Below are 26,399 nucleotides of genomic sequence, written 5' to 3' on the forward strand. Positions count from 1 at the left end.
TCCCCGCTGTCCCCTCTGTCCCTCTGTCCCCTCTGTCCCCTCTGTCCCCCTCCGCTCCCGGGGGTCTCTCGGAGCCGCTGGAATGCCGGGAATGCGCCGGGATTTCCGCGCGCCGGGGCCGCTGATCCCAAACCCCCCCCGGTGCCCTCCCGGTGCCCCCTGTGCCCCCCTGTGCCCTCCTGTGTCCCCGGTGCCCCCCAGTCCCTCCCAGTTCCTCCCAGTTCCTCCCGGTGCTCTCCGGTGCCCCCCGGAGCTCGCAGTGTCCCCCGTTGCTCCCCGGTGTCCCCAGTGCCCCCCAGTCCCTCCCAGTCCCTCCCAGTCCCTCCCAGTGCTCTCCGGTGCCCCCCGGTGCTCGCAGTGCCCCTCTGTGCCCCCGGTGCCCTCCCGGTGCCCTCCCGGTGCCCCCGGTGCCCCCTTAGTCCATCCCAGTTCCTCCCGGTGCCCCCCGCTGCCCCCCAGTCCATCCCAGTTCCCTCCCAGTCCCTCCCAATGCCCCCGGTGCCCCACGATGCCCCCGGTACCCTCCCGGTGCCCTCCCAGTGCCCCCGGTGCCCCGCGGTGTCCCCCAGTTCATCCCAGTCCATCCCAGTTCCTCTCAATGCCCTCGGTGCCCTCCCGGTGCCCCCCGGTGCCCCCCGGTGCCCCCCAGCTCCTCCCAGTCCCTCCCAATGCCCCCGGTGCCCCCCGGTGCCCCCCAGTCCATCCCAGTCCATCCCAGTTCCCTCCCAGTCCCTCCCAATGGCCCCCGGTGCCCCCCGGTGCCCCCCGGTGCCCCCCGGTGTCCATCCCAGTCCATCCCAGTTCCCTCCCAGTCCCTCCCAATGCCCTCGGTGCCCCCCGGTGCCCTCGGTGCCCCCGGTGCCCCCGGTGCCCTTTGCCCTTTTTGTTTTCCCCGTGTTTTGATTTCCCCTGAATGTTTTCAGTTTTTATTTTTCCAGGAGTTTTTTAGTTTTTATTTGTCCCTTATTTTTATTTTCCCTGTATTTTATTCCCTGTATTTTCACCTCCCCGGCAGTTTTTATTTCCCCGGCAGCTTCCAATTCTTATTTTCCCTTTTTTTTATTCCCCCATATTTTTATTTTCCCTTTTTTTTATTCCCCCATATTTTTATTTTCCCTTTTTTTTATTCCCCCATATTTTTATTTTCCCTTTTTTTTATTCCCCCATATTTTTATTTTCCCTTTTTTATTCCCCATATTTCCTTTCCCCCGTATTCCCCCCCCCATATTTTCATTTTCCCATATTTCATTTCCCCCGTATTTTTATTTTTCCCCATATTTTATTTTTCCCACCTTTCATTTTTCCCATATTTCATTTTCCCATACTTTATTCCCCCATATTTTTATTTCCCATATTTTTATCACCCCAATATTTTTATTTTCCCGTTATTTTCACCCCGATATTTTTATTTTCCCATACTTTTATCCCCCATATTTTATTCCCGGTATTTTTATCCCCATATTTTTATTTTCCCTTTATTCCCCCCCCCCATATTTTTATTTTCCCGGTATTTTTATCCCCAATATTTTCATTTCCCCCCATTTAACCCCATATTTTATTCCCCCGATATTTTCACCCCGATATTTTTCATTTCCCCCCTTCCCCCCCCCGATATTTTCATTTCCCCGCTATTTCACCCCATTTTTATTTCCCCCGTTATTTTCACCCCGATATTTTATCCCGTTATTTTATCCCCCATATTTTCTCCCCCCTTATTTTCACCCGATTTTTATTTCCCGGTATTTTACTCCCCATATTTTTATTTTCCCGTTATTTTCACCCCCATATTTTTATTTTCCCGGTACTTTCACCCCGATATTTTCATTCCCCCGTTATTTTTCCCCCCGATATTTTTATTTCCCCGTTATTTTCACCCCCATATTTTTATTTCCCCGTTATTCCCCCCCATATTTCATTTTCTCGGTATTTTGACTCCCATATTTTTATTTCCCTTTATTTTCCCCCCAATTTATTTTCCCGGTACTTTCCCCCCTATTCATTTTCCCGTTACTTTCACCCCCATATTTTTATTTTCCCCGTTATTTCCCCCCCGATATTTTCATTTTCCCGCTATTTTTATCCCCACATTTCTTTCCATTCCCGGCATTTCCGATTCCCGATGTCTCCTCCCTCCCTCCCTCCCCCCTCCCTCCCTCCCTCCCTCCCATCCCCTCCGGGCTCCTCCGCTGCCCCGCGCGCCGCTGCCATAAAAGCGGGGCCGGGCCCGCGGCGGCCGCGCTCGCCCGGAGCGGCCCTGGCACCGCGGGCACAGCTGGAACAGCTGGCACCGCTGGCACCGCTGGCACAGCTGGCACGGCTGACACCGCTGGCACCGCTGGCACAGCTGGAACAGCCAGCCCGACTGGCACCGCTGGAACAGCTGGCACAACTGGCACGACCAGCACAGCTGGCACGGATCATACCGGTGGCACGGATGGCACAGATGGCACGGGTGGCACGGGTGGCACGGATGGCACGGATGGCACGGGTGGCACAGCTGGCACGGGTGGCACGGATGGCACGGTTGGCACAGCTGCTGGCGGTGCTGGCGGTGCTGGGAGACTCGTACGCTGCCAGGGTGGCAGGTAAGGGATTGGTTTGGGTTTGGGTTTGGGGTTTGGGGTTTGGGGTTGGGGTTTGGGTTTGGGTTTGGGGTTTGGGGTTGGTTTTGGGTTTGGGTTTGTGGGGAATTGGGGAATTGGGGTTTGGGGTTGGGTTTGGGTTTGGGGTTTGGGGTTTGGGGTTTGGGGTCAGGGTTTGGGGATTTGCAGTTCGCAGTTTCAGATTTGGGGTTTGGGGTTTTTGTGCCTCTGGGGTTTTGGGATTCCCAGTGGGAATGAAAGGGGGATGGGGTGAGGATGGGACGGTGGCACAGGGCGGTGGCACAGGGTGGTGACAGGGGGTGGTGGCACAGGGTGGTGGCACAGGTTCGGGTGGGACCGCTGGCACCTGCCAAGGGGGAGGGGTGGATGGGGGTGGGGAATTTTGTCCTTCCCGGGATCACGGGGCTGGAGAGAGGGACAGGGGACAGGGACAGGGACAGGGATGGGGACAGAGGGGACAGGAGAGGGCACAGGGACAGGGACAGGGACAGGGACAGGGACAGGGACAGGGATGGGAACAGGCAATGGGGACAGGGACAGAGGGGACAGGGACAGGAGAGGGGACAGGGATGGGAACAGGCGATGGGGACAGGGGTGGGGGACAGGGACAGGGGACAGGGACAGGGTGGGTCTGTCACCCGGGAATGTGGCAGTGCCACCCGCGTGTCCCCAGAGCCGCTGGAGAACGACTCGCAGCCGGGCAAGGCTGGCACGGGCGGGAAGCCCTGGAAGGGCACCCCCGACCTGGAGGGGCTGGACCTGGGCACGGCAGGTGAGGCCACCCCGAGGGCCACCCTGTCCTGTCCCCTCAGTGTCCCCACCCTGTCCTGTCCCCTCAGTGTCCCCAAGGCACTGCCCGCCCTGTGCCGCCCCCACGGGACACTGGTGGTGACCACTGTGACATTGCCATGGGGCTGGGGACAGGGCCTGGCACATGCCACCCCCCCCCCGGGTGACCCTCAGTGGTGACCACCCTGCCGTGTCCCCTGGGGTCACACCTGTCCCCAGAGCCCCCACCCACCCCGTGTCCCTCCCTCTGTCCCTTTGGCCATCCCCACCCCCCCAGCCCCTCCGAGGTGACCTCTGTCCCCGCAGCCTCTGCCCTCCGTGTCCCCAACTGTCCCCAACCATTCCCAACCATCCCCCAGCTGTCCCCAAGCTGTTCCAAACCATCCCAACCCATCCCCAGCCATCTCTGACTTGTCCCCAACCATCCCAAGCTGTCCCCAACCACCCCAAGCTGTCCCCAACCACCCCAAGCTGTCCCCAACCATCCCAAGCTGTCCCCAAGCTGTCCCAACCATCCCCAACCACCCCAAGCTGTCCCCAAACTGTCCCCAGGCTGCCTCATGACCCCAAGCTGTCCCCAACGTCCCTCACCCGACCCCAAGCTGTCCCAAGCTGTCCCCAACCACCCCACCTGTCCCCAACCATCCCCAACCTGTCCCCAGCTGTCCCCACCATCCCCAAGCTGCCCCAAGCCATGCCCCAACCATCCCAGATCCCCCAACGTCAACTACCCCAAACTGTCCCAAACTGTCCCCAACTGTCCCAACCCGTCCCCATGCCGTCCCCAACCGTCCCCAAGCTGTCCCCAACTGTCCCCAACCATCCCAACCCGTCCCCAAGCCATCCCCAACCATCCCAAGCTGTCCCCAGCTGTCCCCAAGCTGTCCCAAGCTGCCCCATGCCGTCCCCAACCATCCCAAGCTGTCCCCAACTGTCCCAACCACCCCAAACTGTCCCCATGCCATCCCCAACCCATCCCCAAGCTGTCCCCAAGCTGTCCCCAAGCCGTCCCCTCCCCCAGGCAAGGGCGCCGCCTGGACCCCCTGGTTTGACATCGACCACCCCGGCGGTGACGGTGACCACGAGAGCCTGGCAGCCATCCGTGCCCGCTTCGGGCACCTCCTCTGTGCCCGGCCCGTGGCCATCCAGGCGCGCAGCCCCGGCTGGCACCCGCCCGGGCCACAGGGCCAGGTGGTTCGTGCCAGCCCCGAGCGCGGCTTCCGCTGCCTGCACCGCGAGCAGCCCGCGGGCACCGCCTGTGCCAACTACCACGTGCGCTTCCTGTGCCCGCTGGGTGAGTGGGGGGCACCTGGGGCACCTGGGGGGGGCACCTGGGGGGCACCTGGGGGCACCGCCTGTGCCAACTACCACGTGCGCTTCCTGTGCCCGCTGGGTGAGTGGGGGGCACCTGGGGGGCACCTGGGGGGCACCTGGGGGGTACCTGGGGGGCACCGCCTGTGCCAACTGCCACGTGCGCTTCCTGTGCCTGCTGGGTGAGTGGGCACCTGGGGGGTACCTGGGGCACACCTGGGGTACCTGGGGGGTACCTGGGGTACCTGGGGGAACACCTGGGGCACACCTGGGGCACCCCTGGGCCACACCTGGGGCACACCTGGGGCACCCCTGGGCCACACCCGGGGCACACCTGGGGCACACCCCGGCCACCAGGGCCACACCCGGGGCACATCTGAGCACACCGGGGCACCCCTGGGGCACACCTGGGGCACACCTGGGGCACACCTGGGGCACACCCGGGGCACACCTGGGGCACATCTGGGGCACACCTGGGGCACATCTGGGGCACACATGGGGCACATCTCTGGCACACCTGGGGCACACCTGGGGCACCCCGGGACACACCTTGGGCACACCTGGGCCACACCTGGGCCACACCTCCGGCACACCGGGACACACCCGGGGCACACCTGGAGCACACCCGGGGGCACACCTGGGGCACACCTGGGCCACCCCTGTGGCACACCTGGGGCACACTCGGGGCACACCTGGACCACACCTGGAGCACACCTGGGCCACACCTGGGCCACACCTCGAGCACACCTCGGGCACACCTGGGGCACACCTTGGGCACACCCGGGGCACACCCGGGGCACACCTGGGGCACACCTGGGCCACACCTGGGGCACACCCGGGGCACACCTGGGGCACACCTTGGGCACACCTGGGCCACACCTTTATCTCACCCGCGTCCCTCCCGACCCCACCTGGGCTGTGGGCGGGGCCGTTTCCCCCCGTTTAACCCCTGGGCTGCCGTGGCCCGCCCCAGTCACTCCCAGTATGCCGCAGATCACGTGTACTGGTCGCACTGGTCGCCCTGGAGCCCCTGCCCGAGCAGCGCCTGTGGCACCCGCGGTTGGCAGAGCCGCTCCCGCCGCTGTGGCAGTGCCCGCAGCCCGGCCCCGCTCCGGGAGCTCCGGTGCCGCGGCAAGGCCACCGAGCGGCGACCCTGCAGCAACGGGCACTGCCCAGGTACCCGCCGTGCCAACCCCCGGGGGCTGCCAGGGAGGGGGCACGGGGTGGAGGTGGTGGGTAAGGACCCCCAGACCCCGCGGTGCCAACCCCTGGGGGCTGCCGGGGAGGGGGCACGGGGTGGGGGTGGCACCTGAAACCCGCTGGTGCACTCGGGGAGCTGCTGGGGAGGGGGCACGGGGTGGGGGTAGTGGGTAAAGAACCCCAGACCCCGCCGTGCCAACCCCCGGGGGCTGCCAGGGAGGGGGCACGGGGTGGGGGTGGTGGGTAAGGACCCCCAGACCCCGCCGTGCCAACCCCCGGGGACTGCCGGGGAGGGGGCACGGGGTAGGCCCCAGACCCCGCGGTGCCAACCCCCGGGGGCTGCCAGGGAGGGGGCACGGGGTGGGGGTGGCGGGTAAGGACCCCAGACCCCGCGGTGCCAACCCCTGGGGGCTGCTGGGGTGGGGACACAGGGTGGGGGTGGCACCTGAGCCCTGCCTGTCCTCGGGGGCTGCTGGGGAGAGGGCACGGCCTGGGGGTGGCACCTGAAGATAGCCGTGGGGTGGCACTGGGCTGTGCCAAGGACAGGGGTCTCTCCAAGGACCCCTCTCAGCCCCCACAGCAGGAGCAGGTGTGAAAATCCACCTGATGCCACTGGTGCCACCTGGTGCCACCTGGTGCCACCTGGTGTCACCCACCTCTGGCTGCTCTGCCGCGGGTGTGACCCGGGGGTGGCCGCACGGGTCTCGGTGACCATTGCCACCGGGAATGTCCCCTCAGAGCCCACCTGGACGGAGTGGGGCACCTGGGGTCCCTGCTCCCGCACCTGCGGCCGCTCGGGCACCCGTGCCAGGCGCCGGAGCTGCCGCACCGCCAAGACCCCGCCGTGTCCCGGCCGTGCCACCGAGGTGCAGAAATGTCACCCGTCCCCGTGCCCAGGTAACCCCACCGGTGCCCCCTCGGTGGTGCCCCCGCTGCCCGCGGGCTCCGAGCCCCCCTCGGGCTGCCCCGGGCACACTCTGCGGGGCACCGTGGTGACATCGGCCGGGGTGGCACTGCCGGGTGCCCGCGTGTACCTGGAGGGTCTCCCGGCCGTGCTGCTGGCCCGCAGCGATGCCCGCGGGCACTTCACGGTCTCGGGGCTGTGCCCGGGCCCCGCTGCCAACCTCAGTGCCCACCGCGATGGCTTCGCCCCGGGGCTGGCACCCATCGTTGTCACCAACGGCTCGGGCGTGGCCGAGGCGCACCTGAGGCTGCGGCGGCTCGGTGAGAAGGAGGAGGGGGGGGCAGATTTTGGGGCACCCCTGGGGGCGAGCAGGGGGTGCCCATGGGCTCGCTGCCCCTCTCGCCCTTGGCAGAGAAGCCCTACATGGTGCTGCAGCCCGCTGCCAGGGTGAGGGAGGCCGGGCAGGACGTGACCTTCTGCTGCAAAGCCTCGGGCACCCCCGCGCCCCAAAAATATTACTGGTGAGCTGGCACAGCGGGCACGAGGGGTGGCGGTGGTGGCACTGTCCCCTCTGAGCCTGTCGCCTGTCGCCTGTCCCCGCAGGTACCACAACGGGACGCTGCTGGAGGGGAAGGAGCGCAGCAGCGGCCGCCTGGCACTGCGGGGGTTGGCACCGGAGCAGGCTGGCACCTACCACTGCAAAGCCAGCTCCGAGGCGGGCGCCATCCGCTCGGCGCCCGCGCAGCTCACCGTGCTGGGTGAGCGAGCACGGGGGGTCCCTCCGGGGTGGCGAGACCCCCCTCTGACCCCTCTAACGCCCCCCTCCCCTCCGTGCCCCCAGCCCCGGGCCAGCAGAGCTGCAGGGCGGAACCGGAGCCCAGCCTGGTGGAGCTGCCCAGCGAGTGCCCGCAGGATGCCAACGGCTCCCGCTACTACAACGTGGGGCGCTGCCCGGCCTCGCCGTGCCCGGGGGGCCCCTCCGAGCCCTCGGGCTGCGGGAGGGAGTCGGGGCTGTGCTGCGGGGTGCGGAGGATGGAGCTGCGGCAGGTGCCATGTGCCGGCTCCGTGCTGCCCCTCAAGGTGGTGGCAGAGTGCGGCTGCGGGCCCTGTGCCCAGCCCCGGGTGCTGGTGCGGGGCCGGGTGACGGCGGCCGATACCGGGGAACCGCTGCGCTTCGGCCACATCTTCCTCGGGGCTAGGAAGGTGGGCATCACCGGCTACCAGGGCTCCTTCACCATCGAGGTGCCACCCGACACGCAGCGCTTGGTCACTCGCTTCGTGGACGGCCAGCAGCGCTTGGTGGACGCCGTCAAGGTGCTGCCCTTCGACCGGCGGGGTGGAGCCGTGTACCAGGAGGTGAAGATGCTGCGCAAGAAGGAGCCGGTGGAGCTGGACGGGGGGCGCAGCAACGCCATCCCCCTGGGCGATGCCGGCGGCCGGGAGCCCGTCGGGGAGCTGCTGCTGCCGGCCGGAACCTTCCTGAAACCATCCGGGGAGGTTTTCAACGGCACCGTCAAGGCCAGCGTCACCTTCGTGGACCCCAGGGATGTGGGCACTGCCAGCACGGCCTCCAGCGACCTGAGCTTCGCCGATGCCGAGGGGGACATCGTGCCCCTGCGCACCTACGGCATGTTCGCCGTGGATTTCCGCGAGGGCGCCAGCGGCGCGGCGCTGCAGGCGGGGCCCGTGCAGGTGAGGATGGACGCGGGGCAGGTGTGGATGGCCGAGCACCTGCAGAAGATGAAGCTGTGGTCCTTGAACCCCGAGAGCGGCCTGTGGGAGGAGGAGGCGGTGCTGCGGCCGGATGAGGGTGGCGACAGGAGGAAAAGGGAGGAGAGGACATTCCTGGTGGGCAACCTGGAGATCCGCGAGCGGCGCCTCTTCAACCTGGACGTGCCCGAGGATCGCCGCTGCTTCGTCAAGGTCAGGGCTTACAGCAACGAGAAATTCAACCCCTACGAGCAGCTGGAAGGGGTGGTGGTGAATCTCATCAACCTGGAGCCTCAGCCCGGCTTCCCCAGCAACCCACGGGCCTGGGGCCGCTTCGACAGCGCCGTCACCGGCCCCAACGGCGCCTGCCTGCCCGCCTTCTGCGATGCCCGGCGCCCCGACGCCTACGCGGCCCTGGTGACGGCCACGCTGGGCGGAGAGGAGCTGGAAGCCGTGGCCTCCAGCCCCAAGCTGAACCCCAACGCCGTGGGGGTGGCACAGCCTTACCTGGGCAAGCTGGGCTACCGCCGCTCGGACCACGAGGACGCGGCGCTGAAGAAGACGGCGTTCCAGATCAACGTGGCCAAACCCGACCCCGACAACGCGGACGAGAACAACGGCCCCGTCTACTCCTACCGGAGCCTGCGGGAGTGCGAGGAGGCGCCGGTGAGCGCCAACCACCTGCGCTTCTACCGCGTGGAGGTGGACAAGTACGAGTACAACGTGGTGCCCTTTAAAGAGAGCGATGTCACCTCCTGGACCGGTGACTACCTGGCGTGGTGGCCCAACCCGCAGGAGTTCCGGGCGTGTTTCATCAAGGTGCGGCTGGAGGGGCCGCGGGAGTACATGGTGAGGTCGAGGAATGTCGGAGGCAGCCACCCCCGCACTCGGGGCCAGCTCTACGGGCTGCGGGACAGCCGGAGCGTGCGGGACCCTCTGCTGGATGACACCTCGGGAGCCTGCGTGGAGTTCAAGTGCGGCGGGATGCTCTTCGACCAGAGCCTGGCTGACAGGACCCTGGTGTCCGTGGTGCCCCAGGGCAGCTGTCGCCGCACGGCCATCAACGCGCTGCTGCGGGATTACCTGAGCCGCCACCCTCCGCTGGCCGACAACAACCACACCGGGGCTTTCTCCATGCTGGCCCCGCTGGACCCGCTGGGCCACAACTACGGCATCTACACCGTGACGGACCAGAACCCGCGGCTGGCCAAGGAAATCGCCATCGGCCGCTGCTTCGCGGGCACCTCGGATGGCTTCTCCAGGGAGATGAGGGCGGGCGAGGGCACGGCTGTCACCTTCGAGTGCCAGGAGCGGCCGGAGGGCAGGGAGAGCCTCTTCCAGCGCCTGCTGAGAGCCCCGGCCGAGGCTCTGGCAGAGATCCGCAGGGAGATGGGCAGCTCCGAGCTGCGCCGCGCTCCCCCCGAGGTGATGGACTTCACCTCTGGAACCCCCTCTGGACCCTCGACCACCCGCCGGACCCCCAGCAGCCAGCGGAGACCGGGCCGGCCGCGGGGACAGCCCTGAGTGGCCTCCGTGTCCCCTCCCCGGCTCGGCTTTGTCGCCTCCTTTCCCCGTCGCTTTTGGCCGCGCTCATTTATAACGCCCGAAGGATTTGGGGGGGACACGCGGAGCGGGGCGCGGGGGGCGGTGGGGACGTGGGGAGGGGGTCCCGCCACCTCCCCCCCCCACCCCGGTGCTGTCGCTGCCTCCTCTTGGTGCTCAACCCCTCCCGAGGTGCCGCGGAGGGGATGGAAATAAAAGGAATTAAAGAGGGGGTGGGGGCAAACCGGGAGAGGGGCGGGCATGGCAAGGGGGTCCCAGCCCGGTTCTGTGCCCGGTGCCACCGGCGCGGCCCCGCTGTGCCCGAGCCGGGAGTTGGGGGCGCTGCTTTCACCCCCAAATCCCACAGAATTGGGATTTTTTGGGGGAGAAACGCGGATAAAACTCCCCCTCTCTGCTGTGCCACCCTCACCCGGGGGGGTCGGTGCCACCCCCCCCACCCACCCCGCGTCACCTCGGCCACCGGGGCCTGCCCGGATTCGGGCGGATTTGTACATTATTTATTATAAAATATACAATTCTCCTACACCCGCCTGGCTGCTGGGCTTCTCCGCCACCCTGAGGGGGGGTCCAGCCTCTCCTGTCCCCCCCCCCGATTGTCCCCGTTGTCCCCAAACCCTGCCCCCGTTCGGTAGCACCGTCCCGACCGCTGCTGTTTGCTTTGAACCGGGCTGGCATCGGCTGGGGAGGGCACGGTGCCAACGGGACGTGGCAGCCGGGACAGGGTGGGGACACTGGCACCGAGCTGTGCCAAGCCACCAGCACCGGGTGTGGCGGGCGGGGGGGATGGCACTGTCCTGCTGCCACCCGGGTGTCCCCAGCGGGGTTATTTTTGGGTGTCCCCCCCTCTCTTTTCTCGGCCGTGCCAGGCGCGGATGCTGTAATGGAACAGGCGGCGTTTATGGGGCCAAACCCGGGACAACATTTCCCTTCTCCAAACCTCCCTGGCCCCGGCCAGGCATTTTTCCACCCTTTTTTTTTTCCACTCTTCTCGCTGGATTCGGCATCAAAACGGGGGCGCGGGGGCTCCCGGGGGGGTTCCTTGGCCCGGTCCCGCCGGAGGCCGCAGCGGCGGCGGGGGATGGGGAGGAGGCACCTGGAATGTTGAGATTCCACGGCGAGGTGTCGTTCCAGCCGCTCCTTCCCAAAAATCTGGCGGCTCCCTGGCCTGGATTCCCCCCACCCGTCGTGTTGTTTTTCCCTGGGTTCTTCTTGTCCTGGATTCTCCTCGTCCTGGATTTTTCCTATCCTGGGTTCTCCTTATTCTGAATTTTCCTTATCTTGGATTTCCCCCAGTCTTGGATTTTTCCTATCCTGGATTTTCCCTATCCTGGGTTCTCCTTATTCTGAATTTTCCTTATCTTGGATTTCCCCCAGTCTTGGATTTTTTCTATCCTGGATTTTCCCTATCCTGGATTTTTTTCTATCCTGAATTTTCCCTGTCCTGGATTTTTCCTTATCCTGAATTTTCCCTGTCCTGGATTTTTTCTATCCTGGATTTTTCCTTATCCTGGATTTTCCTCATCCTGGATTTTTCCTTATTCTGGAATTTTCCTTATTCTGGATTTTTCCTATCCTGGGTTCTCCTTATTCTGAATTTTCCTTATCCTGGATTTTCCCCAATCTTGGATTTTTCCTATCCTTGATTTTCCCTGTCCTGGGTTCTCCTTATCCTGAATTTTCCTTATTCTGGATTTTTCCTTATCCTGCATTTTCCTCATCCTGGGTTCTCCTTATCCTGGATTTTTCCTTATCCTGGGTTATCCTTATTCTGAATTTTCCTTATCCTGGATTTTCCTTAACCTGGATTTTTCCTATCCTGGATTTTATTTTCCTTGTCCTGGAATCTCCTTGTCCGATTCCGTCCTGGATTTTTCCTCCTGCTCCTGCATTATTCTTTCTCCCTGTCCTGGATTTTCCTTATCCTGGTTTTTCCCTGTCTTGGGTTATCCTTATTCTTAATTTTCCTTATCCTGGATTTTCCCCATCCTGGATTTTCCCTGTCCTGGGTTCTCCTTATCCTGGATTTTCCCTATCCTGGATTTCCCCAGTCCTGCATTTTTCCTATCCTGGATTTTTCCTATCCTGGGTTCTCCTTATCCTGGATTTTTCCTATCCTGGATTTTCCTTGTCCTGAATTTTCCTTATCCTGGATTTTCCCTGTCCTGGATTTTTCCTATCCCGAATTTTTCCTTATTCTGGATTTTCCCTATCCTGGATTTTCCCCATCCTGGATTCTCCTTATCCTGGATTTTTCTTATCCTGGATTTTTTCCTATCCTGGATTTTCCCTTTTCTGGGTTCTCCTTATCCTGGATTTTCCCCAACCCTGGATTCTCCTTTTCCTGGGTTATCCTTAGTCTGAATTTTCCTTATCCTGGATTTTCCTCGTCCTCCATTTTCCCTATTCTGGATTTTCCTTATCCTGGATCCTGCAGGAATTCCACGTGGGAATGTGGGAATGCAGGAATTCCACGGGGGAATGCAGGAATTCCACGGGGGAATGCAGGAATTCCATGGGGGAATGCAGGAATTCCACGGGGGAATGCAGGAATTCCATGGGGGAATGCAGGAATTCCATGGGGGAATGCAGGAATTCCACGGGGGAATGCAGGAATTCCACATGGGAAAAAAGAGGAGGAAAATTGGGGAAAATGGGAGAAAAAAAAAGGGGGGGGGAGAGAAAAAAAGGGAGAAAAGGGCAAAAAAAGAGGGGGAAAATGGGAGAAAAAAGGGGGGAAATGGGAAAAAAGGGGGAAAAAAGGGGGGAAAAAAGGGGAAAAAGGGAAAAAAGGGGAAAAGGGGGGAAAAAGGGAAAAAAGGGGGGAAAAAGGGGGGAAAGGGGGAAAATGGCAAAAAAAGGGGGGAAAAAGGGAGAAAAAAGGGGGGAAGAGAAAAAAAGGGGGAAAGGGGGAAAAAGGGGGAAAAGGGCAAAAAAGGGCAAAAAAGAAGGGGGGAAATGGGAGAAAAAAAGGGGATAAAAAGGGGGGAAATGGCAAAAATAACAAAAAAAGAGAGGCAGGAAGGGGTGACCCCCAATCCCAAGGACAGCGATTTGTGGGATGGGAAATCCCGGGGGGATTTTTGGGGGATTTTGGGTTTTTTTTTAATGGAATGTGGAGCGAGGATTCCCTGCAAGGTCCCGGCCGTGGATTTTGGGGTGGATTTAAATCCTTGGAGGATCCGGGAGAGAAGGAAAAAATCGAGATGAGAAAAAAAATCCGAAAAAAAAAAATATCTTTTTTTTTTTTTCCCCCCATTTCCGGCCCCATTCCAAACGGGAATAGCAGAGAGGGGGAGGGGGAAGGGAACGGGAGCCCCGCCCCGGCAATTTGGGATGGCCAAATCCCAAAAAAAAAAAACAAACCTGGAAAAGGATTTGTCAGCAGGTCGGGAACTCAGAGAGGTTTTTTTGGGATATCCCCACCTCCTACAGCATCCCAAAAACCCCACGGGGAAGGGGGAGTGGAAGGATTTGGGGTTTTATTTTGATTTTTTTGGGGTTTTTTTTTAAGGGGATATTTTGGGAATGAGGAGCTGGAAAGGCCCCTGGGAAGAGGCTTTTGTTGGGGTTTTTTTTTTTTTTTTTGGTGAAAAAAAAAAAAATTGAATTTATTTTTTTGAAAGAATGGAAAATGTAATGACAGGTTCTGGGTGGAAAGGATAAAAGGATGCAGCTGGAAAGGCCCGAAATAGAGAGAAATGAACCCAAAAATAAATCGGGATGGGAGGGAACGGGGTGGGGGGAGGGTTTGGGATCTCCTGTGAGGGACCTGGCCACAAATGGGGCAGCCCTGGGGACCCCAAATCTGGGAATCCCTGGGAATCCCAAATTGGAACATTCCAGAAATCCCAAATCTGGGCTTTCCTGGGGACCCCAAAATTGGGAATCCCTGGGGATCCCAAATCTGGGAATTCCTGGGGATGCTGAATTGGAACATTCCAGAAACCCCAACTCTGGGAATCCCTGGAGACCCCAAATCTGGGAATCCCTGGGAATCCCAAATTGGAACATTCCAGAAATCCCAAATCTGGGAATTTCTGGGAACCCCAAATCTGGGAATCCCAAATTGGAACATTCCAGAAACCCCAAATCTGGGAATCCCTGGGGACCCCAAAACTGGGAATTCCTGGGAATGCTGAATTGGAACATTCCAGAAATCCCAAATCTGGGAATCCCTGGGGACCCCAAATGTGGGAATTCCTGGGGATCCCAAATTGGAACATTCCAGAAATCCCAAATCTGGGAATCCCTGGGGACCCCAAATCTGAACACCCCATCCCTGGGGACCCCAAAACTGGAAATTCCTGGGAATGCTGAATTGGCACATTCCAGAAACCCCAAATCTGGGAATCCCTGGGGACCCCAAATCCGGGAATCCCTGAGGACCCTAAAACTGGGAATCCTTGGGGACCCCAAATTGGAACATTCCAGAAATCCCAAATCTGGGAATCCCTGGGGACCCCAAAACTGGGAATGGAATCCCTGGGGACCCCAAAACTGGGAATTCCTGGGAATCCCAAATTGGAACATTCCAGAAACACCAAAACTGGGAATTCGTGGGAATCCCAAACTGGAGCATTCCAGAAACCCCAAATCAGAGAATCCTAAATTAGATCATTCTGGGGGACCCCAAAATCTGGGAATTCTTGGGAATCCTGACCTGGATCATACTTGGGGACCCCAGATTGGAACATTCCAGAAACCCCAAACCAGGGAATCCCTGGGGATCCCAACCCAGAGCGTTCCAGCCGTTCCAGCTGTGCCATTCCAGCTGTGCCATTCCAGCTGTGCCAGTCCAGCTGTGCCAGTCCAGCTGTGCCATCCCAGCTGTGCCACCCCAGCTGTGCCACTCCAGCTGTGCCACTCCAGCTGTGCCATCCCAGCTGTGCCATCCCAGCTGTGCCATTCCAGCTGTGCCATCCCAGCTGTGCCATCCCAGCTGTGCCAGTCCAGCTGTGCCATCCAGCTGTGCCACTCCAGCTGTGCCGTTCCAGCTGTGCCATCCCAGCTGTGCCATCCCAGCTGTGCCATCCCAGCTGTGCCACTCCAGCTGTGCCGTCCCAGCTGTGCCACTCCAGCTGTGCCAGTCCAGCTGTGCCATTCCAGCTGTGCCAGTCCAGCTGTGCCATTCCAGCTGTGCCAGTCCAGCTGTGCCACTCCAGCTGTGCCATCCCAGCTGTGCCATTCCAGCTGTGCCATTCCAGCTGTTCAATGCCAGCTGTGCCATCCCAGCTGTGCCACCCCAGCTGTGCCACTCCAGCTGTGCCATCCCAGCTGTGCCACTCCAGCTGTGCCATCCCAGCTGTGCCATCCCAGCCCGTCTGGCCAAGAGGGGAAAACCCTGACCCCAAAAATCCCTGATCCCAAAAAAACCCCAATCCCAAAATCTCCAATCCCCAAAAATCCCGAATCTTAAAACCCCCGATCCCAATTCCCAAAAAATCCCCAACTCCAAAAATCCCCAAAAATCCCCAATCCCAAAATCTCCAATCCCCAAAACCCCGATCCCAAAAATCCCTGATGCCCTAAAATCCCCAACCCCAAAAATCCCAAAAATCCCCGATCCCAAAATTCTCGATCACAAAAATTCCCAATCCCAAAAATGCCCAACCCCAAAATCCCCAATCCCCCAAAAGTCCCTGATCCCAAAAACCCTGATCCCAAAAACCCCAAAACTCCCAAAAATCCCAAAACTCCCAAAAATCCCAATCCCCAAAAATCCCTAATTCCAAAAACCCCAATCCCCAAACCCCAAAAATCTCCAATCCCAAAAATCCCAAAAATCCCAAAAATCCCAAAAATCCCAATCCCCAAAAAAAATCCCCAATCCCAAAAATCCCAAAAGTCCCAAAAACCCCAAAATCCCAAAAAATCCCCAATCCATTCATGTTTCTTCAAACTATTTTATTTTTCTTTTCTTTTATTTCATTTTATTATTTATTTTATTTTATTTTATTTTATTTTATTTTATTTTATTTTACTTTATTTTATTTTATTTTACTCTTTATTTTACTTTATTTTGCTTTATTTTATTTTATTTTTGGGGGGATTTTTGGGGAATTTTTTTTGGTATTTTGGGGTATTTAGAGGAAATTTTTAGAGGATTTTGGGGATACTTTCCTGGGATATTTTGGGCTATTTTGGGGGATTTTTGGGGATATTTGGAGATATTTTTAGGGGATTTTGGGGATATTTCTGTGATACTTTTGGGGGATTTTTGGGGATATTTGGGGATATTTTTAGGGGATTTTGGGGACACTTTTCTGGGCTATTTTGGGGTATTTTTGGGGATGTTTTGAGGATATTTTAGGGATATTTTTGGGATGGGCAGGGAGGAAGGTGCCAGGGCTCCGTGCCCGGTTTGGGGTGCCCGAGGTTCCCCCCAGGATTTGGAGAGGAGGAAACTGAGGCACGGAAAGAAAAAAGAAAGAAATTAAAGAATTAAAGACAATTTAAACTCGAGGAAACTTTTTGGGATCCAATCTCCCAAAAGTGCGAAATTATCAGAGCTCCTCTCCAAAATTTGGGATTTTTAATCCTCGGATAATTTGCATATTCATAGATCAACCAGTGGGCTCATGCATATTCATTATGTCCTGGCCCTGTGTCCCTCTTGTGTCCCCTCTTGTGTCCCCTGTCCTGGCCCTGTGTCCCCTCCCCTGGCCCTGTGTCCCCTCCCCTGGCCCTGTGTCCCCTCTTGTGCCACCTGTCCTCAGCCTGTGTCACCTCTTGTGTCACCTCCCCTGGCCCTGTGTCACCTCTTGTGTCCCCTCTCGTGTCCCCTGTCCCTGTCCTGTGTCCTCTCTTGTGTCCTCTCTTGTGTCCCCTCTTGTGTCACTTCTCGTGACCCTTTGTCACCTCTTGTGTCCCCTGTCTTGGCCCTGTGTCCTCACTCCTGGCCCTGTGTCCCCTCCTGTGTCCCCTCCAGGTCGCGGGGACCGAGGCGCCGTTGGTGGCACTGGTGGCACTGGGCAGTGCCAGTTTTGGCCACTGGGGGGCGCTGAGCGGCTTGGCCCTGCCCCCTGTGCGTGACGTCATCGGCCGTGATGGCGTCACCTCAAATCCCCAACGCCAAATCCCCGACCCCAAATCCGCATCCCCGACCCCAAATCCCCATCCCAGACCCCAAATCCGCATCCCCGACCCCAAATCCGCATCCCTGACCCCAAATCCGCATCCCTGACCCCAAATCCGCATCCCCTGACCCCAAATCCCCATCTCAGACCCCAAATCCGCATCCCTGACCCCAAATCCCCATCCCTGATCCCAAATCCGCATCCCTGACCCCAAATCCCCATCTCAGACCCCAAATCCGCATCCCCGACCCCAAATCTCCATCCCTGACCCCAAATCCCCATCCCCGACCCCAAATCCGCATCCCTGACCCCAAATCCCATCCCGACCCCAAAATCCCATCCCGACCCCAAATCCGCATCCCCGACCCCAAATCCCATCCCCGACCCCAATCCGCATCCCCGACCCCAAATCCGCATCCCTGACCCCAAATCCGCATCCCTGACCCCAAATCCCCATCCCTGATCCCAAATCCCCATCCCTGACCCCAAATCCCCATCCCCGACCCCAAATCCGCATCCCCGACCCCAAATCCCCCATTCCCAAATCCCCCATTCCCAAATCCCCCATCCCCATTCCCAACCCCAGAGCCCCCAACTCTCCCAGCACACTCAGGGGGTCCCGGGGCTGTCCCCCGTCCCGGTGGGTGCCACCCTTGTCCCCGTGCCCACCCCCAGGCCTGTGGCCGCTGGCTGGGGCCGTGTGGCACCAGGGTGTCCTCGTCCTGCACCGTGCCAGGAGAGGCTTGGGGACACCCCCGGGCCACCCTCAGCACCCCGGGGTGACACTGAATGCCCCAGGGTGACACCAAACACGGCACGGCTGACATTCAGCACGGCTTTACACAGGTCCTGGCACAGGTTGGCACGGCTGGCACTCAGCACGGCTGTACTGGCACAGGTTGGCACGGCTGGCACTCAGCACGGCTGTACTGGCACAGGTTGGCACGCCTGGCACTCAGCACGGCTGTACTGGCACGGGTTGGCACGCCTGGCACTCAGCACGGCTGTACTGGCCCGTGTTGGCACGGCTGGCACTCAGCACGGCTGTACTGGCACGGGTTGGCACGCCTGGCACTCAGCACGGCTGTACTGGCACGGGTTGGCACGCCTGGCACTCAGCACGGCTGTACTGGCCCGGGTTGGCACGCCTGGCACTCAGCACGGTTTCACTGGCACGGGTTGGCACGCCTGGCACTCAGCACGGTTTCACTGGCCCGGGTTGGCACGCCTGGCACTCAGCACGGCTGTACTGGCCCGGGTTGGCACGCCTGGCACTCAGCACGGTTTCACTGGCCCGGGCTGGCACTCAGCACGCTGCTTTACTGGGTCCTGGCCCGGGTTGGCACCCCTGGCATTCAGCACGGCTTTACTGGCACGCCTGGCACTCAACACAGCTTTAGTGGGTGCCATGGCACAGGCTGGCATTTAGCACAGCTTTACACAGGTCCTGGCACGGGTTGGCACGGCTGGCACTCAGCACGGTTTCACTGGCCCGGGTTGGCACGCCTGGCACTCAGCACAGCTTTACACAGGTCCTGGCACGGGTTGGCACGCCTGGCATTCAGCACGGCTTTACACAGGTCCTGGCACGGGTTGGCACGCCTGGCATTTAGCACGGCTTTACACAGGTCCTGGCACGGGTTGGCACACCTGGCATTCAGCACGGCTTTACTGGGTCCTGGCACGGGCACGGCGGTGGCAGCGGGGGTGGCAGCGCGACAGGAGTGTGGCTCCCGGAGGGAGGGGACAGAGCTGTGACCCCACGGCCCGCGCGTGGCATTTTTGGGGTAAAATTCTCATTATGAGACAGCGGCGGGCGGGGCTGGCACAGGGGACACCCTGGGGACATCCGCGGGGACATTGCGGGGTCCCCGGAGCTCCTCGGTGCGGTGCCAGCCCCGTGTGGGGACAAGGGACAGGGGGGAGGTGTCCGTGGGGTCGGCGCCTTCTTTGGTTTAAATGTCGGGAATTTTGGGGGCGGGGTGACAGGTGGCACCGCGTGGCATTGCGGGTGGCACCGGCGACATCCTCGGGTGGCTCCTGCAGCCGTGCCCGGCTCCCGGGAATGGGGCGGGGGGGGGGGGTACAGGAGGGGGGGATCGGGGGGGATCGGGCGCTCCGGGATCCCGCGGAACCGGCTGGAATTATCAGGAATCCCGGGAATCATCACCGGGAATCTCCACCGGGAATCATCACCGGGAATCTCCGGGAATCTCCACCGGGAATCTCTGGGAATCATCACCGGGAATCCCGGGAATCATCACCGGGAATCTCCACCGGGAATCATCACCGGGAATCTCCGGGAATCTCCACCGGGAATCTCTGGGAATCATCACCGGGAATCCCGGGAATCATCACCGGGAATCTCCACCGGGAATCATCACCGGGAATCCCGGGAATGGGGGTCCCGCTGTCCCGGGGTTGGATCCCGAGGGTCTCTGCCCTAAACGCGCTGGTGGCAGCGGGGACGTGGCCGTGGTGGCACTGGGGACACGCCGTGAGCCCGGGGATCTTCATCCTCCTCCTCCTCCTCCTCATCCCAGCAGGAGCTGCCGAACCCCACCAGGAACCCCCAAAATCCGGGCAAACCCCGACGGGGGGGGGGGGAGCCTCTGGATTCTCCTCAAAACCGCCCCAAAAATCCCTGCGGGGACACTCCCGGTGTCCCCGGGTCCTTCCGTGTCCTCCCGGTGTCGCCGCCTCCTCCCGATGTCCCCCGGTGTCGCTGTGTGCGGGAATGACAACGACGGCGACAAAAAAACCGGGACGGAGCCGCTCCAGCGCCGGGGTTGGGGACCGGGGGTGGCGTGTCCGGTGTTGGGGACTGTCCGTGCCGTGTCCCTGCTGTGCCCGGTGTTTGGGGACCGTCCGTGTCGTGTCCGGTGTTGGGGACCGTCCGTGCCGTGTCCCTGCTGTTGGGGACTCGGTGTGACATGTCCGGCGTCCAGGGACCAGGTGTGGCGTGTCCAGGTGTGGCACGTCCGGGGTTGGGGACCGGCTGTGACATGTGTGGGGTTGAGGACCGGCCGTGCCGTGTCCCCGCTGTCCTGTCGGGGTTGGGGACCGGCCGCGTCCCCGCTGTCCTGTCGGGGTTGGGGACCGGCCGAGCCGTGTCCTCGCTGTCCCCAGGGGTTGGGGACAGGCCGTGCCGTGTCCCCGCTGTCCTGTCGGGGTTGGGGACCGGCCGAGCCGTGTCCCCGCTGTCCCCAGGGGTTGGGGACCGGCCGTGTCCCCGCTGTCCTGTCGGGGTTGGGGACCGGCCGTGTCCCCGCTGTCCCCGGCTCTCCGCGCTCCTCTCCCGGCGCTGCCACCGCAGCCCGGGGCTCCTCCTCGCCCGGCCCCGGGCACAAACCGGGCTGGCGCCTGGGCCGAGCCCGCTCCGCGCTCCGCCTCTGCCGCGGGGACAGCCAGCCCGCTGTCCCCGCGTGTCGCTGGCCCTCATTTGGTGTCGCCGTCGCCGCGGGCCGCGGGCGTGTCGGGCTCCCAGAGGACGAACTCGTGCAGCAGCGTGTTCACCGTGTCGGGGCACTCCAGCATCACCATGTGGCTGCCCTCGTCGATCACCTTCAGGAAGGCGATCAGCAGGATCTGCGGGGACAGCGACACCGTGAGACCCCCCCCCCCGAGGTGGCACCAGTCCCCAAAAGCCACTCTGTCCCCTCCCTGACTAGTGGCAGGGCCAGGATGAGCCCCAGCCCTGCCCCAGCCCTCCAAAGTCACCCTGTCCCCTCCTAGGGAGTGTCCCTGGCAGGGCTTGGAGCACCCTGGGACAGTGGAGGGTGTCCCTGTGTCCCATGTCCCTGCCATGTCCCTGTGCCATCCCTGGAACTGTCCCTTGGAGCACTGTCCCTGTCCATGCCAAGGTGTCCCTGCCCATGTCCCTGCCATGTCCCCATCCATGTACCTGCCCATGCCAAGGTGTCCCTGCCCACGCCAAGGTGTCCCTTCCATGTCCCTGCCTGTGTCCCTGTCCATGCCAAGGCGTCCCTGCCCATGCAAAGGTGCCCCTGTCCCATGTCCCTGCCATGTCCCCATCCATGTCCCTGCCCATGCCAAGGCGTCCCTGCCCATGTCCCTGCCATGTTCCTGTCCGTGCCCAAGTGTCCCTGCCCATGCCAAGGCGTCCCTGCCATGTCCCTGTCCCATGTCCCTGTCCCATGTCCCTGTCCCTGTGCCATCCCTAGAACTGAAACTGTCCCTTGGAGCACCCTGGGACAGTGGGAGGTGTCCCTGCCCATGCCAAGTTGTCCCTGTGTCCCATGTCCCTGCCACATCCCTGCCCATGCCAAGGTGTCCTTTCCATGTCCCTGACTGTGTCCCATGTCCTTGCCACATCCTTGCCCATGCCAAGCTGTCCCTGCCACATCCCTGCCCATGCCAATCTGTCCCTGCCCATCCCTGTGCCACCCTGCCAGTGTCCCTTGTATCACCAGAGGATCCCCCCCTCCCCCCCTCCCTCCCCACCCCAAGACCCCTCAGCAGCCCCCCCACATTTGAGAGGGGGGCACAGTCCCCAAAGTCCCTTCCAGGGGTGCCAGCCTGGTACCTCTGCCATCCTCTGGTCCTCCTCGATGGGCACAAACTTGTCGTGCATGCCATGGACCAGCAGCACGGGCACGGCCAGCTCGGCGTGGTACAGCTCGTCCCCCTCGGGCCAGTACTGCCCGCTCATGGTGGCCCTCAGCACGAAGGACGAGACGTTGAAGGCGTTGCCCTCCTTCAGCAGCTGCTTCTCCTTGGCACCTTGGCGGGCAAAGCCGGCCCTGGCACGGAGGGGAGGGGGCTCAGCTTGAAATTCAGGGGGTTGGCAGCAAGGGGGAGTGACCCTGCCCCTCCCAAAAGTCACTTTGTCACCTCCCTCGGGGTGGCGGTGCCAGGGTGAGCCCCTGGGTGGTGGCAGGAGATTGCGGCCCCCCAAAAGTCACTCTGTCACCTCCCTTGGGGTGGCAGTGCCAGGGTGAGCCCCTGGGTGGTGGCAGGAGATTGCAGCCCTCAAAAGTCACTCTGTCACCTCCCTCAGGGTGGCAGTGCCAGGGTGAGCCCCTGGGTGGTGGCAGGAGATTGCAGCCCCCCAAAAGTCACTCTGTCACCTCCCTTGGGGTGGCAGTGCCAGGGTGAGCCCCTGGGTGGTGGCAGGAGATTGCAGCCCTCAAAAGTCACTCTGTCACCTCCCTCAGGGTGGCAGTGCCAGGGTGAGCCCACGAGTGGTGGCACAAGACCCTGGCCCCCAAAGGCCACACTCTGTCCCCTCCCTTGGGGTGGCAGTGCCAGGGTGAGACCCTGGGTGGTGGCACAAGATCCTGGTCCCCAAAAACCACCCTGTGTCCCCTCCCTCAGGTTGGCAGTGCCAGGATGAGACCCTGGGTGGTGGCACAAGGCCCTGGCCCCCAAAGGCCACACTCTGTCCCCTCCCTCAGGTTGGCAGTGCCAGGATGAGCCCCAGCCCTGCAGTCCCCCAAAAGCCACACTGTGCCCTCCCTCGGAGTGGCACTGCTGGCATGAGTGCCCTGAGAGGTGACAGGAGATTCCAGCCGCCCAAAAGCCACCCTGTGTCCCCTCCCTGGGCAGTGGCACTGCCAGGCTGACCCCTGGGTGGCACAGGACCCCCCATGGGTGGCACAGGACGCCCTGTGGGTGGCACAGGTGCCTGGGGGTGGCACAGGTGACTCACTTGAGGAAGCTCCAGGCCAGGCAGGGTGACAGGCAATGCAGCACACACGGGGGCACAGGAAGCCCCCAGACCCCTGGCAGTGCCATGATGCCCCCTGGCAGTGCCATGATGCCCCCTGGCAGTGCCAGGCTGACCCGGGGTGGCAGGGTGCTCCTTGAGAAGCTCCAGCATCAGGGGACGCAGTGCAGCAACGGGGGCACAGGAAGCCCCCACCGCTGGCAGTGCCATGATGCCCCCTGGCAGTGCCAGGCTGACCCGGGGGTGGCACGGGTGACTCACTTGAGGAAGCTCCAGGCCAGGCAGGGGGACAGGCAGTGCAGCACACACGGGGGCAGGTTGAAGATGGAGCACAGGCTGGGCTCCAGCGCCGTGGGGCCGCCGCCGTTGATCATGATCACCTTGTGCACCAGCTCGGGGTACTCGTGAGCCAGGAAGGTGCAGAAGGACACCCTGAAAGGGTTAAAAAGAACCACAAATTGTTGGCTTCTTAATTGTTTTAATTATTAATTATACTGATTATATTGAGTGTGATCCCTTTGTGCACCAGCTGGGGGCACTCGTGAGCCAGGAAGGTGCAGTAGGACACCCTGAAAGGGTTAACAAGAACCACAAATTGTTGGCTCCTTAATTGTTTAATTATTAATTATATTAATTGCAGTGAGTGTGATCCCTTTGTGCACCAGCTGGGGGCACTCGTGAGTCAGGAAGGGGCAGAAGGACACCCTGAAAGGGTTAAAAAGAACCACAAATTTTTGGCTCCTTAATTAGTTTAATTATTATTGCTGTGATCCCTATGTCAAATTGCACTCGTGAGTCAGGAAGGGGCAGTAGGACACCCTGAAAGGGTTAAAAATACCCGTGGAGTGCTTGGCTTTCATTATTTTAATTATTTTAATTATTAATTATACTAATTATATTAATTGTATTGATCGTGACCACCTTGTACAGGTGCCACCTCGGGGCACTCCTGTGCCAGGAAGGGGCAGAAGGACACCCTGAGGGGACATGGGGACACTGGGTGCCAGAGTGGCAGGGATGGGCAGGGGGCAGTGGGGCTTGGGACAGGTGAAGGTGACCCAGTGCCATGGCCTGGTGTCCCTGTGCCATGTCCCTGTGCCAGCCTGGCAGTGTCCCTTGGAGAACCCTGGGACAGTGGGAGGTGTCCCATGGCCATGCCAAGCTGTCCCTGCCATGTCCCTGCCATGTCCCATGCCCATCCAAGCTGTCCCTGCCATGTCCTATATGCCCACCATGTCCCTGCCCATGCCCAGGTGTCCCTGCCCATGTCCCTGTCCCTGTGCCATCCCTGGAACTGTCCCTTGGAGCACCCTGGGACAGTGGGAGGTGTCCCTGTCCCATGTCCCTGTGCCACCCCTGGCAGTGTCCCTTGGAGCCCCTTGGGACAGTGGAAATTGTCCCATTGCCATGCCAAACTGTCCCTGCCATGTCCCTGTCATGTCCCTGCCATGTCCCATGGCCATGCCAAGCTGTCCCTGCCATGTCCCTGCCATGTCCCTGCCATGTCCCATGTCCCTGCCATGTCCCATGCCCACCCAAGCTGTCCCTGCCATGTCCCTGCCATGTCCCTGCCCATCCAAGCTGTCCCTGCCATGTCCCTGTGCCACCCTGCCAGTGTCCCTCAGGTCACGAGGGGATTTTCCTCTCCCTCCCCCCCCTCCCCCACCCCAAGGCTCCAGCAGCCCCCCCCCATTTTGGGTGCCCCCAGAGCCCTTCTGGGGCAGGGTTTGGTGCCCCCCTGGTGCCCCCCTGGTGCCCCCCTGGTGCCCCGGCTCCTTCGTTAGTCTGTGCCTAATCAGGAGCCCTAATCCCGGCTTATCCTATTTATAGTGCCTGCCCTGGAGCCTCCCTCTCGGGATTAGCTGGGCACTGAGGTGGTGCCCACCCCAAAGGGCACCCAGGAGCTCTGAGTGCCAGGAGGAACGGGAGAGAAATGGGAGAAAAATGGGAGAAAAATGGGAGAGAAATGGGAGAAAAATGGGAGAGAAATGGGAGAGAAATGGGAGAAAAATGGGAGAGAAATGGGAGAAAAATGGGATGAAAAATGGGATGAAAAATGGGAGAGAAATGGGAGAGAAATGGGAGAAAAATGGGAGAAAAATGGGAAAAAAATGGGAGAAAAATGGGAGAAAAATGGGATGAAAAATGGGAGAGACATGGGTCATGGGAGAATGGGATAACAATGGGAGAAATGGGAGAAAAATGGGCTTAAAAATGGGATGTAAAAATGGGAGATGGTAAATGGGATAAACACTGGGAGAACAATGGAGAAAAATGGGAGAGAAAATTGGCGCGCCTGCCCCCTCCCCCTGCTCCCTGGGCCCCTGCCCACCTGCGCTGCCCCATGCTCCCCCCTGTGCTCCCCTGAGGCGCCCTGGCCCCTGCGCCCTGGCCCCCCTGGGCGCGCCCTGGCTCCCCCTGGCGCCCCTGGGCAGCCCCCTGGGCTGCCCCTGGGCTGCCCCCCTGGGGCCGCGCACTGGGGCCCTGCGCCCCTGTTCGCCTGGGCCCCACTTGCATCCCCCTTGGCCCCTTGGCGCGAATGGGAGCCGCCATGGAAAAGGGAAACATGGGCGACCATGGATAACTGGGCCACCTCCCCCAAATGGGATCCCCACACCTTTAAAACCTGGGATTTGTGTCCATTCCCATTTTTTGGGATGATCTCACCCCTTCACCTATAAGAATGCTCAATGAGGATGTTCCTTTCTTGGCTTGAACAGAACCCAAGGATTGTGGAGGTCCGAATCCCAGGAAACCCCCAAAATGGGAACCCCACAGCCCTAAAACCTGGGATTTGTGACCATTCCCATTTTCCAGGTTGATCCCAGCCCATTCCCATCCCCTTACCCGTAGGAGTGCCCGATGAGGACGTTCCTTTTCTTGGCGTAGCGCTTGAACAGAACCCAAGGATTCTGGAGCTCCAAATCCCAGGAAAAATGGGACAAATCCCCCAAAATGGGAACCCTACACATGGGGTTTGTGTCCATTCCCATTTTCCAGGTTGATCCCAGCCCCTTACCCATAGGAGTGCCCGATGAGGATGTTCCTTTTCTTGGCGTAGCGCTTGAACAGAACCCAAGGATTGTGGAGCTCCAAATCCCAGGAAAACCCCAAAACAGGAAGCCCCACACCCCTAAAACACCGGGTTTGTGTCCATTCCCATTTTCCAGGTTGATCCCAGTTCCCAGCCCCTTACCCGTAGGAGTGCCCGATGAGGATGTTCGTTTTCTTGGCGTAGCGCTTGAACAGAACCCAAGGATTGTGGAGCTCCAAATCCCAGGAAAACCCCAAAACAGGAACCCCACACCCCTAAAACACCGGGTTTGTGTCCATTCCCATTTTCCATGTTGATCCCACCCTATTCCCATCCCCTTACCCGTAGGAGTGCCCGATGAGGATGTTCCTTTTCTTGGCGTAGCGCTTGAACACGGCCCTCATGTCCTCGGCCAGCGCGTAGAAGGTGTAGGCGGCGGCCACGGGCGGCGCCGAGCTGCAGCCGTGCCCCGCCAAATCCGGCGCCACCACCTCGTAACCCAGCTTGGAGAAGAACTCCC

General features: G+C 60.7%; 2 protein-coding genes across 2 annotated transcripts in view; one reads left to right on the plus strand and one right to left on the minus strand.

The window, feature by feature from the left end:
* Window positions 1-2,287: 2,287 nt before the first annotated feature.
* On the plus strand, window positions 2,288-10,489 carry CILP2 (cartilage intermediate layer protein 2). Its single transcript, XM_050986064.1, has 8 exons — window positions 2,288-2,585; window positions 3,277-3,375; window positions 4,414-4,686; window positions 5,697-5,879; window positions 6,642-7,127; window positions 7,220-7,328; window positions 7,411-7,565; window positions 7,649-10,489. The coding sequence occupies exons 1-8, from the start codon at window positions 2,435-2,437 to the stop codon at window positions 10,039-10,041; spliced, it is 3,849 nt and encodes a 1,282-aa protein (XP_050842021.1). The 5' UTR covers window positions 2,288-2,434; the 3' UTR covers window positions 10,042-10,489.
* Window positions 10,490-20,480: 9,991 nt separating this feature from the next.
* ABHD8 (abhydrolase domain containing 8) overlaps window positions 20,481-26,399 on the minus strand; it is a 9,942-nt gene continuing 4,023 nt past the window's right edge. Inside the window, exons 4-7 of the mRNA XM_050985940.1 lie at window positions 26,222-26,394; window positions 23,107-23,277; window positions 21,703-21,919; window positions 20,481-20,744 (exon numbers count right to left, since the gene is read on the minus strand). Coding sequence (XP_050841897.1) covers window positions 20,595-20,744; window positions 21,703-21,919; window positions 23,107-23,277; window positions 26,222-26,394 — 711 coding nt within the window. The 3' untranslated portion in view covers window positions 20,481-20,594. The remainder of the gene's footprint in view (window positions 20,745-21,702; window positions 21,920-23,106; window positions 23,278-26,221; window positions 26,395-26,399) is intronic.

This window comes from Serinus canaria, chromosome 28 (genome assembly GCF_022539315.1).
Source record: "Serinus canaria isolate serCan28SL12 chromosome 28, serCan2020, whole genome shotgun sequence".
NCBI classification, from domain to species: Eukaryota; Metazoa; Chordata; class Aves; order Passeriformes; family Fringillidae; genus Serinus; species Serinus canaria.

What these genes read in the sequence shown, in the direction of transcription:
- CILP2 (XM_050986064.1), top strand. Translation starts at nt 2,435, where the DNA reads ATGGCACAGATGGCACGGGTGGCACGGGTGGCACGGATGGCACGGATG. An exon ending in GCTGGACCTGGGCACGGCAG is followed by an intron (nt 3,376 to 4,413) that starts GTGAGGCCACCC and finishes CCCCTCCCCCAG; the next exon opens with GCAAGGGCGCCGCCTGGACC. An exon ending in GCGCTTCCTGTGCCCGCTGG is followed by an intron (nt 4,687 to 5,696) that starts GTGAGTGGGGGG and finishes AGTATGCCGCAG; the next exon opens with ATCACGTGTACTGGTCGCAC.